The sequence below is a fragment of the Scyliorhinus canicula genome, chromosome 9 (assembly GCF_902713615.1).
Source record: "Scyliorhinus canicula chromosome 9, sScyCan1.1, whole genome shotgun sequence".
Classification (NCBI taxonomy): domain Eukaryota; kingdom Metazoa; phylum Chordata; class Chondrichthyes; order Carcharhiniformes; family Scyliorhinidae; genus Scyliorhinus; species Scyliorhinus canicula.
The window spans coordinates 12,430,922-12,451,616 of record NC_052154.1 but is presented as its reverse complement, the minus strand read 5'-3'; the positions used below and the strand labels follow the sequence as shown (position 1 = coordinate 12,451,616).

Below are 20,695 nucleotides of genomic sequence, written 5' to 3'. Positions count from 1 at the left end.
GTGTCCCTTTGAGAGTCGAAGATTAAGGTGGTGATCTGATTGATCTGTTTCAGGTGATTGCGGGAATTGATAGGATAGGCAGAGAGAAAGTATTTCCTCTAATTGCAGGAGCCCAGAACAAGGAGGTAATAAGCTTAAACTTAGGGCTGTGCCATTCGTGGGTGATGTTAGGAAGCACTTCTTAACATAAAGGATAGTGGAAATCTGTAACTCTCTCCCCCCCAAAAAAATTTGAGGTTAGGGTTATTAATTGAAAATTTCAAAACAGCGAGAGATCGATTGTTGCTTGGAAAGGGATATGGAACCAAGGTGGGCAGTAGAGGTAAGATACAAAGGGTGAGTAGAACCCCTTAACCACATACCAACTGCCCATTGTGAGCCTTGAATTAAAATCCACTCTCTTGAATTTGTGTGTCAAGGTCTAAAGCTTGCGTTTATTTTGCAGGGCGCTTGTAACCCACTGTGTTCTGAGTGTGACTATAATTTTAGCTCATTGAGTACAATAGATTTTATTTGATCCTTCACTAAAAGATTCTGCCTTGCCTTGTGAAGGCTAAAGAGTTCAGCACCGTGATTCATACACTATTCAGCTGCCATGCCAGTTCTGTGCGCAATCATCTATGTGGGAAACTAAACAAGTAAAGGCACAGTGTAAATAAAACAGAAGAGTGTGGAGTTTCCAAGAATCCATAGAATCCCTACAGTATACAAGGAGGCCATTTGGACCATTGAGTCTGCACTGACCCTCTGAAAGAGCACCTTATCCAGGCCCCCTCCAGCTCCCTATCCATGTAACTCCATATCCTCACCTAACCTACACATCCTGAGGCACACAAGGGCAATTTTTAGCATGGCCAATCCACCCAACCTGCACACCTTTGGACTGTGGGAGGAAACTGGAGCACCCGGAGGAAACCCACACTGATACTGGAACCCACACTGATACTGGGCGAAAGTGCAAACTCCGCACAGACAAGTCACCCGAGGTTGGGATTGAACCCGGGTCCTTGGCGCTGTGAGGCAGCAGTGCCAACCCCTATGCCATCGTGCTGCCCAAGAGTTTGATCTTGTTTTATCAGTGCAATCCGGTTGAAAAATGGCTGCATGCGAGCAGCGCAAAAAAGGCCAGGGAATTTTAAACACAAATCACATCAAACACAAGTTGGGCTTCTGCAATCTTTAACTCTAGTTTAAAAGTCCTTTCACCTGAAGTTGGCCCCACCCACAAAACTGGTTGTGCCCTTGGGTCTAAACTTCAAGCACTGTGGGTTTCTGGCGATTATGCAGGTTCACGAGAAGCTTTTCAAATTGCATTCACATAATAATAATAATAATCGTTTATTATCACAAGTAGGCTTCAATGAAGTTACTGTGAAAAGCTCCTAGTCGCCACATTCCGGTGTCTGTCTGGGGAGGCCGGTACGGGAATTGAACCTGCGCTGCTGGCATTGTTCTTGCATTACAAGCCAGCTGTTTAGCCCACTGTGCTTCCTTCGGCTCTAAATTTATTTTATTGTTTTTATGAATTTAGAGTATCCAATTATTTTTTTCCAATTAAGGGGCAATTTAGCGTGGCCAATCCACCTAACCTGCGCATCTTTGCGGGGTGAAACCCATGCAGACACGGGGAAAATGTGCAAACCACACGGACAGTGACCCAGGGCTGACATTCGATCCCAGGTCCTCAGTGCCGTGAGGAACCCACTGTGCCACCGTGCTGGCCCCTCTAAATTATTGTTTTTTTCCAAAAGGTTGCAAAGAAGCAGAAGCTGAAACTTGGGAAAATTGCATGTTTTATATAGAAAACAAACCTGATAAGGAGTGACAGGGTATATAATTTCACTGTGTTACTTCTACAGGCGTAACCATGAACATGTACATAGGAGGTGCTCAGAGTAGATTCCTTTTCAGAAAATAATTCATGCAATAGAAAATATGTGCAGAAATATATCATCTAACGTTGGATGGTAGCAAAAGATACTTGGGCCTGGATTTCTTTCTTCCTGATGGATATGGGCTAGCCCCAACCTTGCTAAGTAGAGTTGCCAACGTGCCAGAATCATCCTGGCATCTTGAGGCATTAAAGACACTGCTTTCAGGTGAAAAATCATAGGGGCGTTTTAAAAAAAAAATAATTTTCTTTGAACCTTTTTTGTTTATTAGTTGTAAAAGTATTGGAGATATAGGAAAATGTCTGTTTGACTGATGAGCCAAATGTGACCAAATTAGGCAGGGATTTGATGGAATATACGACTTTTCCCAAGGGAAAGTTCTGCCCAACTCTGTACTACATGGTCAACAATGACTGAGAATCATTCTACTGGCAATGAGGATATTAAACAAAACTGTCTTGGGTTTGAGCTCACATTACGTGTCGGCTAGCAGAGAATCATTTAATGTGCTGGGTGCCGATTCATTTCCATAAAATGAGCTCGCTAAAGCTTCTGCTAAAACAGCTGAGGAATTGTACGAGGACATTTATGTGAACCTTCACAGCATATAGGTTTAACAAACAAACTTCTGAAATATTACTTGAACAAATCCCAACACTGATTACTGCTAATCCATGTAAATAAGGTCAGCTCTGAGGAACACAGATCTTGAAAAGGAAGGTAGAAATTCATCTTGGGTGGGAGCTCAGAACAGGTAATGTGATCAGGGCTGCCTTTTATCTCCCCTTCCCCAGCATTCAATCCAACAGGTGTATAGTGGTGGCTTTGCCAGCTGTATCTCTGATGCTGCCCAAGACAACTTTCTACCTGTCACTGTCTCATGTCGTTCAAAATGTGAGTCCCTTAAGAGTCTATTATAAATGTCTTCAACTGAAAAGTAGGAATCAGGAAAATGACAAAAAGGTAATGGCTGTGACCCCATCCGGAATTTTCGACATCATTGACAGCTCTATGGAATGAGGTATTCGCAGATGTATCTCTTCTCAGTACGGCACACTTCAGCGGACCATTTGCCCTGGCTGCTGATCGAGGCCACCACGCAATTCTCCCGTGTCCCTCCACGCGGCTCATTCCGATCCCAGTTGAAGTAAGTGAGTGGCAATCCGTTCACATCAACGAATTTTCCCTCGGTGGTCATGTCGTTGACACCGATCCAAATGTCGCCGGCCCCGTTCAAGGTCTTCTTGGCATAGCTCCGGAGGGAATTACCTTCATCACTGCTTCGGGGGATAGTCAAAGTCCCTCCTTGGGCGATACAGTCCTCGTTGGCCGCATGGTAACTCTTTGGGCTTTTCGATGACAGGTAACATTTTTTGTGAATTTTCGTCCCTTTCAGGCATACTGGGAGGAGAAAGAAAAGATTTGTGTTTATATTGCTCCCATCACAAACCAAGGACATCCCCAAACCATTCAATCACAAATGAAGTGGCAGTAGCTGAAATGAAATGAAATGAAAATCGCTTATCCTCACGAGTAGGCTTCAATGAATTTACTATGAAAAGCCCCTAGTCGCTACATTCCTAGGCGCCTGTTCGGGGAGGTGGTACGGGAATTGAACCATGCTGCTGGCCTGCCTTGGTCTGCTTTAAAAGCCAGCGATTTAGCCCAGTGTGCTAAACCAGCCCCTTCCATAACCAGCTTCCACTGGGATTGCAGCAGCTTCTACTGGGAATGCCAATAATTTCTACTGGGAATGGCAATAGCTTCTACTGGGAATGGCAATAGCTTCTTCTGGGAATGAAAATATCTTTTGCTGGAAGTGGTGGTAGCTTCTACTGGGAATTGCGGTAGTTTCAACTGACTGGCAATAGCTTCTGGGATTGGCAACAGCTTCTACTGGGAATGGTGGTAGCTTCCACTGTGAATGGTGATAGCTTCTACTGGGAATGACCGTAGCTTTCACTGGGAATGATGTAACTTCCACTGAGAATGGTGTCATTTCTACTGGGAATAGCAGTAGCTTCAACTATGAATTGAAATATCATCCACTTGAATGGTGTAACTTCCACTGGGATTGGCAATAGCTTCTACTGGAAATGGCGGATTGCTTCTATTGGGAATGGCGGTAGCTTCTACTGAGAATCGCAGGCTTCTGCTGGGAATGAGAATAGCTTCTACTGGGAACGGCAATAGCTTCCACTGGAATGACAACAGCATCTACTGAGAATGGCAATAGCTACTACTGGGAATGACAATAGCTTCCAATGGGAATGTCTTCCACTGGAAATGGTGGAAGCTTCTACTGGGAATGCAGTAGCTCCCACTGGGAATGACGGTAGCTCCCACCGGGAATGGCGGTAGCATCCATGGAGAATGGCAGTAGTCTCTACTGGGAATGGAGGTGGCTTATGCTGGGAATGGCAATAGCTTCTACTGGGAATAGCAACAGTGTCGACTGAGAACGGCAATAGCTTCTACTGGGAATGGAAATATCTTTTACTGGGAATGGCAGTAACTTAGTAACTTCCATGGGAATGGGAATAGCTTTTTCTGGGATTGGTTGTAGCTTCTACTGGGAACTGTTAGTTCCCACCGGGAATGGCAATATCTTCATAGAATTTACAGTGCAGAAGGAGGCCATTCGGCCCATCAAGTCTGCACCGGCTCTTGGAAAGAGCACCCTACCCAAGGTCAACACCTCCACCTTATCCCCATAACCCACTGAGAATGGTGGTAGCTTCTATTGGGAATAGTGTAACTTCCACTTGGGAATGGTAATAGCTTCTACTGGGAATGAGATAGCTTTTACTGTCAATGGCAGTAGCTTGGTACTGGGAATATCAGTAATGACCCCCTCCTCAAGGGTATTTCTATTCAGAGTGGCATTACAGCCAACACCTTCTCCCTGCACCGTGGTATTACTTACCCGTCTGCAGTGCTTGCATTTCTTTAAGCGAATTCACTTCCCGCCATAATTTGTCAATTTCATTCTTCAAATCATCCTTTCCTGTGGTTGAAACAAGAATAAAGCAAAGGCTATTATTGAAATGGTTGCATAAAAACCTTAGAAAGAACATCACTGAGGCTAAAACACGAATCGGCAAACTTGCTCAAAACATTGGTCCCAACTTTCAGCCGTCATTCTTTTTAAAACTATTCAACAATGCAACTTTCCATTCTGTTTAGTGATAAGTGACTTCAGGCACTTTGTGACACTTTACAAGTTTTTTGCAACAATCCCTTTCTGCTATTTCAACGATGACACTCACCTTTCCCGATCATGAAGATTTGTCAGATCTTTTTCAAACAATATACAATATTCATAAAATGTGTTAAAGTACATTACAGTTCAAATCTGACACAGCAAGGTGCATTACGATGCAATGTCTATCAACAGGGTTTGTGGCATTCTGAGGTGCCTCAGCTACACTTCCAATTACGAGTTATATTTACAATTCACGTTTATATTTCAACACGGTAGCACAGTGGTTAGCACAGTTGCTTCACAGCTCCAGGGTCCCAAGTTAGATTCCCTGCTGGGTCACTGTCTGTGTGGAGTCTGCACATCCTCCCCGTGTCTGCGTGGGTTTCCTCCGGGTGCTCCGGTTTCCTCCCACAGTCCAAAGATGTGCGGGTTAGGTGGATTGGCCATGCTAAATTGCCTTTGTGTTCAAAAAGGTTAGTGGGGTTACGGGGATGAAGGGGATAGGATGTAGGTGTGGGGCTTAAGTAGGGTGCTCTTTCCAAGGGCCGGTGCAGACTCGATGGGCTGAATGGCCTCCTTCTGCACTGTAAATTCTATGATTTTATGATTCAAACATTCTTTGGAATATACAGCCTGAGGGCTTTTACACAATTTCTCGCCCCTCAGTGTTCTTTTTTAAAAAATTCATTCATAGGACTTGGATATAGCTGACCAGTGTAGTAGTCACCACTGTTTGTATAATACTCATATTAGAGGTAATATGGTAAGGCTCCTGTACGACAGGTACAGGGGTAGATCCCTGCCTGCTGGCTCCACCCAGTAGGCAGAGTATAAATGTGTGTGCTCGCCGAGCTGCTCCCATTTCTGGTAGCAGCTGCAGGAGGCAACTCATCTCTGCTTAATAAAGCCTCGATTACACTCTACTCTCGTCTTGTCGTAATTGATAGTGCATCAATTTATTAAGCAGAGATATTACAGCGATGGATCTCCGTATCAAGCCTGATTGACGACAGCTGCACCCTCAAGCAGACAACGCCACGTCGGCCTTCGACCATTGGCTAGCTTGCTTTGAAACCTACATCGGATCAGCGACAGAACAACCCTCGGAAGCACAGAAACTCCAGATCCTGTACTCACGGGTGAGCTCCGATATTTTTCCCCTTATCCGGGATGCGCCCACTTACCCTGAAGCTATGGCGCTTCTGAAAGGAAACTATATCTGGCCGATCAACAAACTCTGGGCCAGGCACCTCCTGGCAACAACTCCCCGGTGAGTCATTGGACGATTTCAGGCGTACCCTGCACATCCTGGCAAGGAACTGCGATTGCCTGGCAGTTTCGGCCGTTGAAAATACTGAACTCTTAAACAGGGACGCTTTTGTTATGGGCATGGGGTCGGCGTACATTCGCCAGCGCCTATTAGAAGGTGGTACACTCGACCTCGCGGTGATCAAGCAACTCGCGACCTCACTAAAGGTAGCGTCCCGTAACGTACAATCGTACGCCCCCGACCACACGGCGCCCTCATGGACATCGTGGGCCCCACCAGCGCCCACAAAGCACCCCCGGCAGCGCTGCCCGGCACGGAGTGCAATCTGCAAGGCCTGCGGGAGGAAGGGACATTTCGCTGCGGTGTGCCAGGCCCGGTCGATCGCCACTGTATCCAGGCCCATTGTTCCTGCACTCCCTACGTGCAGCCCGTGGGCGCCGCCATCTCTAACGCCTCCCGCCACGTGCACTACGTGGGCGCTGCCATCTTTGGCGCCATTTTGGACGGAGCCTCAGGACCCCTGCTCATCGGGCACCTCATCTGGCCTCCCATCACCCGCCACCGCCGCTGACCAGCCCGGGGCCTACCAACACCAGCCGCAGCTTGCCTCCATCACGGTCGACCAGTCCCGGCCGCACAACCTCGCAACTGCGACGACGACGGTGAAAGTCGATGGGCACAAGACATCCTGCCTTCTTGACTCCGGGAGCACGGAAAACTTCATCCGCTCCTCTATGGTAAGGTGCTGCTCCCTCGCGGTACACCCTGTTACCCAAAGAATCTCCTTGGCCTCCGGATCCCATTCCGTTGAAATCCGGGGGTACTGTATCGCCACCCTCACCATCCAGGGCGTAGAGTTCAGCAACTTCTGGCTCTACGTCCTCCCCAACCTCTGCGCTGCCCTGTTACTCGGCCTGGACTTCCAGTACAACCTCCAAAGCCTAACTCTAAAATTTGGCGGACCCCTACCACCCCTCACCGTATGCGGCCTCACGAGCCTTAAGGTCGACCCACCTTCCCTGTTTGCAAACCTCACCCCGGATTGCAAACCCGTCGCCAGCAGGGGCAGATGGTACAGTGCCCAGGACAGGACCTTCATCAGGTCGGAGGTCCAGTGGCTTCTGCGGGAAGGCATCATCGAGGCCAGTAACAGTCCCTGGAGAGCCCAAGTGGTAGTAGTAAAGACTGGGGAGAAACACAGGATGGTCATTGACTACAGCCAGACCATCATCCGGTACATACAGCTCGACGCGTACCCCCTCCCACACATATCTGATATGGTCAATCAGATTGCACAGTACCGGGTCTTCTCTACAGTGGACCTGAAATCCGCCTACCACCAGCTCCCCATCCGCAAGGCGGACCGCAAATACACTGCGTTTGAAGCAGACAGCCGCCTTTATCATTTCCTTAGCGTTCCCTTCGGCGTCACTAATGGGGTCTCGGTCTTCCAATGTGAGATGGACCGAATGGTTGACTGGTATGGGCTGCGGGCCACCTTCCCATACCTAAATAACGTCAGCATCTGCAGCCACGACCAGCAGGACCACGACGCTAACCTTTTCAAATTTCTCCAAACCGCCAAACTCCTGAACCTCATGTACAATAAGGAGAAGTGCGTGTTCAGCACCAACTGCTTAACCATCCTTGGCTATGTTGTGGAAAATGGAGTTCTCAGGCCTGACCCCGACCGCATGAGCCGCCTCATGGAACTCCCCCTCCCACACTGCCCCAAGGCCTCAAACGATGCCTGGGGTTCTTCTCCTATTATGCTCAGTGGGTCCCTAACTATGCGGACAAGGCCCGCCCACTCATCCATTCCACCGTTTTCTCCCTGACGGTTGAGGCCTGCCAGGCCTTCAACCATATCAAGGCCGACATCGCCAAGGCCACGATGCACGTGGCGAACGAGACCCTCCCCTTTCAAGTCGCGAGCGATGCATTGGACGCCGCTCTGGCCGCCACCCTCAACCAGGCAGGCAGGCCCATGGCCTTCTTTTCCCGCACTCTGCATGCCTCTGAAATTCAACACTCCTCTGTCGAAAAGGAGGCCCAAGCCATCGTAGAAGCTGTGCGGCATTGGAGGCATTACCTGGCTGGCAGGAGATTCACTCTCCTCACTGACCGACGGTTGGTTTCCTTCATGTTTAGTAATACACAGCGGGGCAAGATCAAAAATGATAAAATCTTAAGGTGGAGAATCGAGCTCTCCATCTACAATTAAGAGATTTGTATCACCCCGGAAGCTCAACGAGCCCCCCGATGCCCTATCCCGAGGTACATGTGCCAGCGCACAAGTGGACCGACTCCGGACCCTGCACAATGGTCTCTGTCACCCAGGGGTCACCCGGTTCTTTCATTTGCTAAAGGCTGTAACCTGCCCTACTCCATTGCAGAGGTCAGGGCTGTCACCAGAGACTGCCAGGTCTGCGCGGAGTGCAAACCGCACTTCTAACGGCCAGACCGAGCGCACCTGGTGAAGATCTCCTGCCCCTTTGAACGCCTCAGCGTGGATTTCAAAGTGCCCCTCCCCTCCACCAACCGAAACACGTACTTCCTGAACGTGGTCGATGAATACTCCCGATTCCCCTTCGCCATTCCATGCCCCAATATGACGTCTGCCACAGTCATTAAAGCACTCAACAGCATCTTTGCCCTGTTCGTTTTCCCCGCTAACGTCCACAGCGACCGGGGATCCTCCTTCATGAGTGATGAGCTGCGTCAGTTCCTGCTCAGCAAGGGCATTGCCGCGAGCAGGACGACCAGCTACAACCCCCGGGGAAACGGGCAGATGGAGAGGGAGAATGGGACGGTCTGGAAGGCCGTCCTGCTGGCCTTGTGGTCTAAACATCTCCCGGTCTCCCGCTGGCAGGAAGTCCTCCCCGAAACGCTCCACTCCATCCAATCGCTACTTTGCACTGCGACTAATGAAACCCCCCCATGAACATCTCCTTGCCTTCCCTAGGAAGTCCACCTCGGGGCTTCGCTCACAACATGGCTGGCAGCTCCAGGACCCGACCTCCTCCGCAAACACGTGTGGCTCCACAAGGCGGACCCATTGAGCGAAAGGGTATAGCTGCTGCATGTGAACCCGCAGTATGCCTACGTGGCGACCCCGACGGCCTCCAGGACACAGTCTCCCTCAGGGACCTGGCACCAGCTGGATCCCCACCCACGGCCCCACACCACCCGACAACTCCACCCCCCCCGATTGCCCCGTCGCCACCCACCCTCTCCCCAGCGCACCTCACTACAGCCCCTGCCCCAGGACGATCCGTCCTCCCACTGGTTCCACCCGGGGATGAAGGTGAGGACGACACGCTGCCGGAGTCACAGGCGACCAAGCCGGCGCCTGCATTACCACTGGGACTGAGGCGCTCACAACGGAGGATCAAGGCACCCGACCGGCTAAATTTGTAAACTTTCACCAGACTGTAAACTTTAAATTCTCACATACCTGTAAATAGTTTTCCCACCACCCCTGCTGGACTCTTTTTTTAACAGGGGGGTGAAATTGGTAGTCACCAGTGTTTGTGTAAAACTTGTATTAGAGGTAATACGGTAAGGCTTCTGTATGACAGGTACGGGGGGTAGATCCCTGCCTGCTGTCTCCGCCCAGTAGGTGGAGTATAAATGTGTGTGCATACGGAGCTGCTCCCATTTCTGGTAGCAGCTGCAGGAGGCTACACATCTCTGCTTAATAAAGCCTCAATTACACTCTACTCTCGTCTCGTCGAAATTGATAGTGCATCAACCAGGCAAGCATTTATTGCCCGTTACTAATTGCCCTTGAGAAGGTGGTGGTGAGCTGCCTTCTTGAACCACTGCAGTCCACACGCCAGGACAGGAGATTTTGTAATATTAAGGGAGAGCAGCATGCTATCACCGGAAGGGAAATGTGTCATATGATCCAGCCTCAGTTTCAATCTGGACTGTGAGCAGAACCACACAGCTCTGCTGCTAATAATGGCGACCTGTTTAGGTTGAGACGGTACAGAGGCGGTTTACTAGGATGTTACCTGGTATGGAGGGCATTAGCTATGAGGAGAGGTTAGATAAACTGGGTCTGTTCTTACTGGAATGACGGAGGTTGCAAGGCGACCCGATAGAGGTCTACAAGATTATGAGCGGCATGAACAGAGTGAATAGTCAGAAGCTCTTTCCAAGGGTAGGAGAGCCAAGCACTCGGGGGCACAGGTTTAAAGTGCGTGAGGAAAAGTTTAGAACGGATGTGCGAGGCAGGTTTTTTTACACAGAGGGTGGTAAATATATGGAACGCGCTGCCTGGGGAGGTGGTGAGAGCAGGTACGATGATGGCATTTAAGGTACATCATCACAAATACATGAATAGGGTGGAACTGGAAGGATACGGACTCTGTAAGTGTAGATGGTTTTAGTTTAGGCAGGTACTATGGTCGGTGCAGGCTTGGAGGGCCGAAGGGCCTGTTCCTGTGCTGGATTGTTCTTTGTTTCATTCCCAATTGATAGGCATATTTTTATGGCTGGCTTGTCTGGTACAAAAATATCTGAATCAAGAAACCATAGCTCTGTACATGTTTTAAACATTTTGAATTTGGAGAGTAGGTGAACTGCATTTCAATTCAAAGTGGGGAATTTTGTGGACATTTTGACAATATCCCTTTGACTTTCCTTCTCCGATAGTACCTGGGGTGAGTGTTGCTGCAGCTGCTTTCACATGTTTTTCGGAAGCTCCACCCATTTTGTCACAACCTCCTCTGGCCTGAGGTTATGACTATTTTGTGTTGTTTTGCTTCCTTTGATTCTCCCTTGCTCGCTATGGATGCACCCAGAACCTGGGCTAACCCAGTGCTAGTCCTCCTGACGCACTGTCCCACCCGCTGAACAGAGAGGTTATGACCTGCAATCTCACCATGAAGGGTATGCTAGTCCTCTATTTGAGCCGGTCTCGTGCTGTGCTTTCAAAGATTTTCTCTGCAGTCACCCGCTGCATTTTTAAACACTCTCTGAAGCTGACCGAGAGGACGACGGTCTTCTCATACGATGTAGCGTGAGCTAGGGCTGTGCACCATGTCGTACCCGTGCTTAAATCTTGTTGCCACACTGCACAGTAACTGCTGAACACCGCGTTGTGTCTTTCTAATGCTATAAGCATCAATCGCTCATAAAGAATTGCGTAAACCTGTTGTGGGTTCATTTATTTAGATTCGGCACATAGAAACATTTATACATGGATGGAAAGTTTGAAGACATCAATGGGCGGCATGGTGGCACAGTGGTTAGCACTGCTGCCTCACGGCACCAGGGAACCGCGTTCGATTCGGGGGACTGTATGGAGTTTGCATGTTCTCCGCATGTCTGCGTGGGTTTCCTCCGGGTGCTCTGGTTTCCTCCCACAATCCGAAGATGCGCAGGTTAGATGGATTGGCCGTGCTAAATTGCCCCGGAGTGTCCAAAGGGTAGGTGGGGTTACTGGGATAGTGCAGGGGACTGGGACTTGGTAGGATGCTCTTTCGGAGGGTCAGTGCAGTCTCATAGATATTATAGAATTTGCAGTGCAGAAGGAGGCCATTCGGCCCATCGAGTCTGCACCGGCTCTTGGAAAGAGCACCCTACCCAAGGTCAACACCTCCACCTTATCCCCATAACCCAGTAACCCCACCCAACACTAAGGGCAATTTTGGACACTAAGGGCAATTTATCATGGCCAATCCACCTAACCTGCACATCTTTGGACTGTGGGAGGAAACCGGAGCACCCGGAGGAAACCCACGCACACACGGGGAGGATGTGCAGACTCCGCACAGACAGTGACCCAAGCTGGAATCGAACCTGGGACCCTGGAGCTGTGAAGCAATTGTGCTAACCACAATGCTACCGTGCTGCCCTCAAGGACTCTGCACTGGGGGGATTCTATGATTTGATGACAAGCAACAGGAATGTGTTTGATGTGTTTTGCTCATAGGCCAGTGAAATTGAGACTGGATTACATGACACCTACTTTCTAATTCTGCTATCCCTTAAAGGCATATTACAACAGAAGTGTCCTGGACTTTCCTCGTTGAAACTGTGCGGCAGCTGGCCGAAGAGTTAGTGCTTCCATTAGCACGTGGCCCTGGAACCTGTAACGTGCCAGTCTTCAATGCTCAGTCATGGACAGCTCTTTGCATTGGAAGACATGTCAACCAGATGCAGCAGTAAAAGAAGGGGTTGGAGTGTGAGGAATGGCTAATGAGTGAGGGAATCCCAGAGCAGACTTCCTCTGAGGTTCATTCAGATAAGGATGGGTCAAATGTGGCAATGCCAGAGAAGCCAGCCAATGCCTATCATGGTAGGACATGGAGAAAACATCAATCGATTTTTTTTCAGTGTTTTAAAAGTGTTGTCTTAACAGAAATGCTGCAAGTTCACTACGTTCAGTTCACATTTTTTACCACAAGGTGGTGCCCATGCACCAAACAGCACCAAAGTAGAACCATTTCAGAGAATATTTTGATCTACTTTGTATTCACTGGTCCGTTGCTTTTTATATTTTTGATTTGATTTATTATTGTCACATGTATTAGTATACAATGAAAAGTTTTGTTTCTTGCATTCTATGCAGACAATGCATACCGTACATAGGGAAGGAAGGAGACTGCAGAATATAATGCTACAGTTATAGCAAGGTGTAGAGAAAAGATTAACTTAATACGAGGTAGGTCCGTGGGCAGCACGGTAGCATGGTGGTTAGCACAATTGCTTCACAGCTCCAGGGTCCCAGGTTCGATTCCCGGCTTGGGTCACTGTGCGGAGTCTGCACGTTCTCCCCGTGTGTGGGCGGTTTCCTCCGGGTACTCCGATTTCCTCCCACAGTCCAAAGATGTGCAGGTTAGGTGGATTGGTCATGCTATATTGCCCTTAGTGTCCAAAATTGCCCTTAGTGTTGGGCCGGGTTACTGGGTTATGGGGATAGGGTGGAGGTGTGGTTTTGGGTAGGGTGCTCTTTCAAAGAGCCGGTGCAGACTCGATGGGCCGAATGGCCTGCTTCAGCATTGTAAATTCTATGAAAAAAGTCTGATGGCAGCAGGGAAGAAGCTGTTGTTTTGCTTCCTTTGATTCTCCTTGAGTGACCTCAAACTTTGGTGTCTTTTTCCTGATGGAAGAAGGTTGAAGAGAGGATGTCCGGGGTGCGTGGAGTCCTTAATTATGCTGGCTGCGAAAAGTCAAAGTAGATGGAGGAACAGAACCTCTCCTTTTAATGAGATAGTTTACAGCCTTTCAGCCTCAACACAAAGCTTGACATTTTCACAACACAAACAAATCTCCCATTTCCCCTGACAGCAGCTGTTGATACTGGTTCCACTCTATTTACAACTCCACTGGTCCCATCTTTTGGTCCATACCCTTTTTGCATTGCTCCTTTATCCATTTTCTCATTTCATGGCAGAAGGCCATATTCAACCATCTTTCAGATGATCCAAAACTGTCTTCATCTAAAACCATTCTATAGGACCCCATAGAACCCATGCAGTGCATAAGGAGGCCATTCAGTCCAGCGAATCTGTACCAGCCCACCGAAAGAGCACCGTACCTTCCCCCACTTCTCACTCCCTATCCCAATAACCCAATCTAGCCTCCACATCTTTGGACACCAAGGGGCAATTCTTTTAGCAGGGCCAATATCCACCCAACTTGCACAGCTTTGGACTTTGGGAGGAAACCGGAGCACCCAGAGGAAACACACGTAAAAACGGGGAGAATGTGCAAACTCCATATAAAATACTAAGGAGGACTTCTGGTGGCGGCCATGGAGGGGTAGGTCACACATTTGATAGCTCCCGCCTGCAACGGACTTTTGGATATTTTTCCCCCTTTTTTTTATTTTATGGGATAAAGCAGTGAAGAGTGAGACAGTAAGGAGAAATTGCCCTCCGGTGAATGGAGAATTGGACCAGAAGTGGCCGTGTGAGACGACAAAGTCCTATAAGGGAGACGTAAGCAGAGCTGATAACACAGGACAGCATGGCAGAGGGCAAGGGCCGCGGGGCGATGGCACAGTGGTTGACGGAGCAGCTGGTGAAGTGTTTTTTGAGGATTGCTTCGCCAAGCTGAAGAAGAACATGCTGGACCCGATTAAGGCTTCGATTGATCAAGTGGTTCAGAATCAGGAAACCCACGGGAGAGCAATCCAGGAGGTTGAACAAAAGTTGTCCTAGCACGAGGCGTATATAACCGTGCTGGAAAGCAAGGTGGGGATGATAAACGACCACCAGAAAAGAATGCAGGAGAAGCTGGAGCACCTGGAGAATAGGTCCAGGAGGCAGAATCTCAGAATTGTTGGCCTCCCTGAAGGCAGTGAAGGATCGGATGCGAGGGCCTATGTGACAGACATGTTGGAGAAGTTGGTGCGGTATGGGGCGTTCCCTCGGCCTCTGGAAATGGACAGAGCACACAGAGCCCTCGCGAGGAAGCCCAGAGCAAAAGAACCGCTGAGGGTCATGGGGGTACATTTTCACCATTTCATGGACAAGAAACACGTTTTGCGGTGGGCCAAGAAAGAATGGAGCAGCAAGTGGGAGAACTGTGAGTTGCGCATTTATCAGGACCTGGGAGCGGATTTGGCCAAGAGGTGAGCTGGGTGCAGTCAGGCAAAAACGACCCTCTTTAAGAAGGGAGTGAAGCTCGGGATGCTGTACCCAGCCCGCCTGTGGGTTACACAAGAGGAACGGGACTTCTACTTTGAAACGCCAGACGAAGTATGGACCTTTATTAAAGAAATGAAGCTGGAGGCAAATTAAAAGACACTTGAGCCTTGGAGATGTACTGTGGCAGCGATTTGTGGTGCTGGATTGTAAAAATTTAAGTAGCTCCATGTGAAATAATGGGCTGTGTGGATGGTTAAAGTTGATCTGTCTTGTAGGAACCTTGTTAGAGGGGGAGATGGGCTTTGAATTTAGTTCTGCTATTTGGGTGACTATTTTTCTAAAGTGATTGTTTCTTCACAGTTTTTTTTTCTGTTGTTTGTTTACTGGGGAATGTGATGCTTTTAAAATATTTATTCATGTGGGGGGAAGAGAGGAGAGTATAATAGTTTCTCTAGGATACTTGCGTCCAGTAGGTCTTCCAGTAGTGTCTGTCGTGGCGGTTGTGGGTGAGATGATTCCGTCCATGCTGCTTTTTGGGTCCGAGATGTAGAGGAGCAGATCATCTGCATAGAGTGAGACTCTGTGCTCTCTGCCTCCCCTTCGGATACCCCTCCAATTCTTTGCTGCCCTGAGCGCGATTGCTAGCGGTTCGATTGCTAGTGCGAACAGCAGCGGGGACAGTGGGCATCCTTGTCTGGTGCCCCTGTGCAGCTGGAAGTATTGGGAGTTGGTATTGTTGGTCCGTACACTCACCATGGGAGCGTTGTATAGGAGCTTTACCCAAGCAGTGAACCCTGTTCCAAGCCCGAACCGCTCCAGTACCTCTATGAGGTATTTCCATTCGACTCTGTCGAAGGCCTTTTCTGCGTCCAGGGAGACGATCACCTCTTGTGTTGACCCATGGAGATTTGCACAGCTGAGGGCGAAGGAGTTTTCCTTTTTTTCACATGTCCACAAGGTATACTCTCGCATCGACTTTTTTGTTCTGAGCAGGGCGCTAATACCGAAGGTGGTGGATACTGAGTACTCGGCAATTGCAGTGTCGGATCATGCCCCACAATGGGTGGATCTATGGGTTAGTGTGGAGAGAGGGCAACGCCCACTGTGGAGACTGGATGTGGGGTTGCTAATGGACGAGGCGGTCTGTGGGCGGGTTAACAAGTCCATCCAGAACTACCTGGAAACAAATGATACGGGGGAGGTCTCTGCAGCGATGGTCTGAAAAGCAGTAGTCGGAGGGGAATTAATCTCGATATGGACCCACAGAGAAAAGGTGGAACGGGATGAGAGGGAGAGATTAGTGGAGGAGATATTTCAGGTGGACAGGAGATACTCAGAGACCCTGGATGCGGGGCTACCGAGGGAGCGGCGGAGGTTACAGGAGGAGTTTGGGCTGTTGACCACAGGGAAAGCAGTGGAACAGTTGAGGAAGGGAAGGGGAGCGATCTATGAGTACGGGGAAAAGGCAAGCAGAATGTTGGCACATCAGCTCAGGAAACGAGAGGCGGCCAGGGAGATAGGTAAAGTAAAGAGTAGAGACGGTAATACTGTCCTGGACCCAGGGGGGTGGACGAGGTGTTTAAGGACTTTTATAGTAAATTATATGAGTCGGAACCTCTGGCTGGGGTGGAGTGGATGAGGCAATTTCTGGATCAGTTGAGGTTCCCGAGGGTGGAGGAGGACTTGGTGGAGGGGCTGGGAGCCCCAATTGAGATTGCAAAAATAATTAAGCGACTGGAGGGCATGCAGTCTGGCAAGGCCCCGGGGCCTGACGGCTACCCGGTGGAATTCTATAAGAAGTTTTAAGAGATATTGAACCCACTGCTGGTGAGGACATTGAACGAAGCAAGAGAGAAGGGAGCCCTCCCCCCAACAATGTCACAGGCCTCGATTTCATTGATCTTGAAACGGGAGAAGGATCCGGAGCAATGCGGGTCATACAGGCCGATTTCTCTACTGAATGTGGACGCCAAACTGCTGGCTAAGATATTGGCCACAAGGATAGAGGACTGTGTCCCAGGGGTGATCGGGGATTTGTTAAGGGCAGGCAACTCAAGGCCAATGTTCGAAGGTTTCTAAATGCTATTAGCTTGCCCTCAGAAGGAGAGGAGGCGGAGGTGGTGGTCGCGATGGATGCGGAGAAGGCTTTTGATCAGGTGGAGTGGAATTACCTGTGGGAGGCACTGGGAAGGTTTGGGTTTGGTGAGGGCTTTATTGACTGGGTGCGGTTGCTCTATCAGGCACCAGTAGCGAGTGTGCGTACAAACTGGCTAAGGTTGGGGTATTTTGAACTACACCGAGGGACGAGGCAAGGGTGCCCCCTCTCCCCGTTACTGTTTGCTCTGGCCATAGAGCCATTGGCCATGGCGTTAAGAGCCTCTAGGAACTGGAAAGGGCTGGTTCGGGGGTGGGGGGGGGGGGGTGGGTGGGTGGGGTGGGTGTGTGGGGTGGGGGGGGGAATGGGTGGAACACCGGGTCTCGCTCTACACGGATGACCTGGTCTTGTACATTTCGGACCCGTTGGAGGGGATGGGGGTAGTAATGCAAATCTTGGGGGAATTTGCCAATTTTTGGGGGTATAAACTGAACATGAGGAAAGCAAGATGTTTGTGATCCAGGCAAGAGGGCAGAAGAGACTGGGAGAGCTGCCGCTTAGAATGGTAGGTAGAGCTTTCGATATCTGGGAATCCAGGTGCCCGGGAAATGGGAGGGACTACACAAGTTAAACCTATCCCGATTGGTAGAACAAATGGAAGGGGACATTAAGAGATGGGAAATGCTCCCGCTATCACTGGCGGGGAGGGTACAGACCGTGAAAATTTTTTTTTTTTTAATTTAGAATATCCAATTAATTTTTTCCAATTAAGGGGCAATTTAGCGTGGCCAATCCACCTAACCTGCACATCTTTGGGTTGTGGGGGTGAAACCCACGCAGACACAGGGAGAATGTGCAAACTCCTCACAGACAGTGACCCAGGGCCGGGATTCGAACCCGGGTCCTCAGCGCCGTAGGCAGCAATGTTAACCACTGTGCCACCGTGCTGCCCCAGACCGTGAAAATGACGGTCCTCCCCAGATTTCTGTTTGTCTTTCAGTGCCTCCCCATCTTAGGGCCTAAGGCCTTTTTCAAGCGGGTGAATAAGTCCGGTGGTAGTGGCGGCTCTGAGGATCTGGGGGCAGTGGAGGAGATATAAGAGAGTGGAGGGAGCATCGATTTGGACCCCCATTTATAACAACCACAGGTTTGTACCGGGGAGGCTAGATGGCGGGTTCCGGAGTTGGCAGAGGGCAGGAATTAGAAGGATGGGGGATCTATTTAGAGATGGGAGCTTTCCCAGCTTGAAAGCTTTGGAGGATAAATTTAAATTGCCAGCAGGGAATGGTTTTAGGTATTTGCAGGTGCAAGACTTACTGAGGAAACAGGTGCCGGCCTTTCCGCTGCTGCCGCCACGGGGGATACAGGATAGAGTAGTTTCCAGTACCTGGGTGGGAGAGGGGAAGGTATCGGATATTTACCAGGAGCTTTCGGAGGTGGAGGAAACTCCGGTGGAGGAGCTTAAGGGCAAGTAGGAGGACGAGCTAGGAGGAGAGATAGAGGTGTGTCTGTGGGCGGATGCCCTAAGCAGGGTTAATACCTCCTCATCGTGTGCCAGGCTCAGTCTGATACAATTTAAGGTAGTCCACCGGGCACACATGATAGTGGCTAGGATGAGCAAGTTTTTTGGGGTAGAGGATAGGTGTGCGAGGTGCACGGGAAACCCAGCAAATCATGTCCACATGTTTTGGGCATTTCCGAAGCTTGGAGGGTTTTGGCAAGGTTTTGCTGAGGCAATGTCCACGGTGCTAAAAATACGGGTGGTGCCGAGTCTGGAGGTAGCGATCTTTGGATTGTCGGAAGATCCGGGAGTTAAGGGGGCAAAAGAGGCCGACGTCTTGGCCTTTGCCTCCCTGGTAACCCGGAGACGGATCTTATTAATGTGGAGAGACTCGAAGCCCCCGAGTGTAGAGACCTGGGTTAGTGACATCGAACCCGGGTCCCTGACGCTGTGAAGCAACGGTGGGCAGCACAGTAGCATGGTGGTTAGCATAAATGCTTCACAGCTCCACGGTCCCAGGTTCGATTCCCGGCTGGGTCACTGTCTGTGCGGAGTCTGCACGTCCTCCCCGTGTGTGCGTGAGTTTCCTCCGGGTGCTCCGGTTTCCTCCCACAGTCCAAAGATGTGCGGGTTAGGTGGATTGGCCATGATAAATTGCCCGTAGTGTCCTAAAAAGTAAGGTTGGGGGGGGGGGGTGTTGTTGGGTTACGGGTATAGGGTGGATACGTGGGTTTGAGTAGGGTGATCATTGCTCGGCACAACATCGAGGGCTGAAGGGCCTGTTCTGTGCTGTACTGTTCTATGTTCTAGTACTAACCGCTACGCTACTGATTTCAGTGGGAGGGAAATTGTGTAAGGTGTGAATCCGACATTTAGACCAATCCATTCAGTTTCACACACGACCAGTTGGGTTAAGTATTCCCTTTCTCTGTTGAAATAAAGAGTCACTCAGTTCTGGGGTGAGCAACATGATGTTCCACAGAAACAGCTGAAATAATGACAGATGCGGCTCGGGCATTGAACCGTTTAGCCGAGTTCATGTAAATACCATTAGTGACAACAACAGTGCATTCTCTATCCACTGGCTCATCTGTCATGTTTCTGATGGAGAAACATTGACAGTGTCCACTAGCTTAGAAAAAAAAACATTCAAATAGTTTGGAATTAAGCAAACATACTCATTCCCAGGCAGAATCACTATTTGCTGACGTCCAATCACTATTTATTGATGTTGATGTGCCATTTGTCAACGTATTCTGTCGAGTATTCTTTTTGTCCACTGTGTACATACTGCGTATGTTCCCTTGCCCACAGAATAATACTTTTCACTGTACTTCAGTACAAATATCAATCAATCAAGAATTATTTAAGTAGACTTACTGTCCCTGGTCAATGATTATGTTCGATTATTTGGTGATAAGGAATCCCCCCTTGCACCCCCACCCCTCCACCACAGACACACACACACAAATTGAAGGGACCTGCAGATCTCAAAATAACAAAGCAACTTGCTTCCTTGACAATTCACACACACACACAGCAACAAAGCAGAAATTAAACTAGGGTTACCTTTGCCTGATCGGGATGGTTTGGACCTGGACTGGGCTGTGGTCCCAGATATTATCACAACTCCGACCCAAACGAGACAGAGGAGTTTTGCTCCGTTAGCCATCGCAAATTCCCAAATGTCGATTCCAGACAGCTCTTGTTGGTAAGACTGGGGAACCTCCCAGAGAAAGCGAGCAGGGGAGGGGTGGGATCGAAATCAAGAGGCAGAGAGTTGAGAGCCCAGGGAGGCACCGAATGAGTGATCACAAGTCTTGTACATTTATAGAGAGGCTGGGACTGTGTGTTTGACTGGCAAACTGTATGGAGTTCCTGGCCGGCGTCGCTATGTTATTGGCAGCAACACAGTCCTCTGCTCTGCTCCTCCATTCATTCGCACATCGAACTTTATTGCTGGTTACATTCCTTGCGTTACTTAATCTATTTTTGCGTATATTTTCTGTTTGCAGACTCAGAGCTTCCTGTTCAGCTTTCCGCCGAATGCATGTGTGTTTTTGCAGCAACCGGATGGCCACGGGTTCAAATCCCCCTCCAGGGACCCAGGGAGTGCTGGAGCATCA

General features: G+C 49.4%; 1 protein-coding gene across 1 annotated transcript; it reads right to left on the bottom strand.

Annotated features, from left to right (window-relative positions):
• Nucleotides 1-1,775: 1,775 nt before the first annotated feature.
• clec3a (C-type lectin domain family 3, member A) lies at nucleotides 1,776-20,634 on the bottom strand. The gene is made up of 3 exons (XM_038806248.1): nucleotides 20,139-20,634; nucleotides 4,819-4,899; nucleotides 1,776-3,293 (listed from the first exon to the last, which is right to left on the bottom strand). The coding sequence occupies exons 1-3, from the start codon at nucleotides 20,239-20,241 to the stop codon at nucleotides 2,902-2,904; spliced, it is 576 nt and encodes a 191-aa protein (XP_038662176.1). The 5' UTR covers nucleotides 20,242-20,634; the 3' UTR covers nucleotides 1,776-2,901.
• Nucleotides 20,635-20,695: the final 61 nt, after the last annotated feature.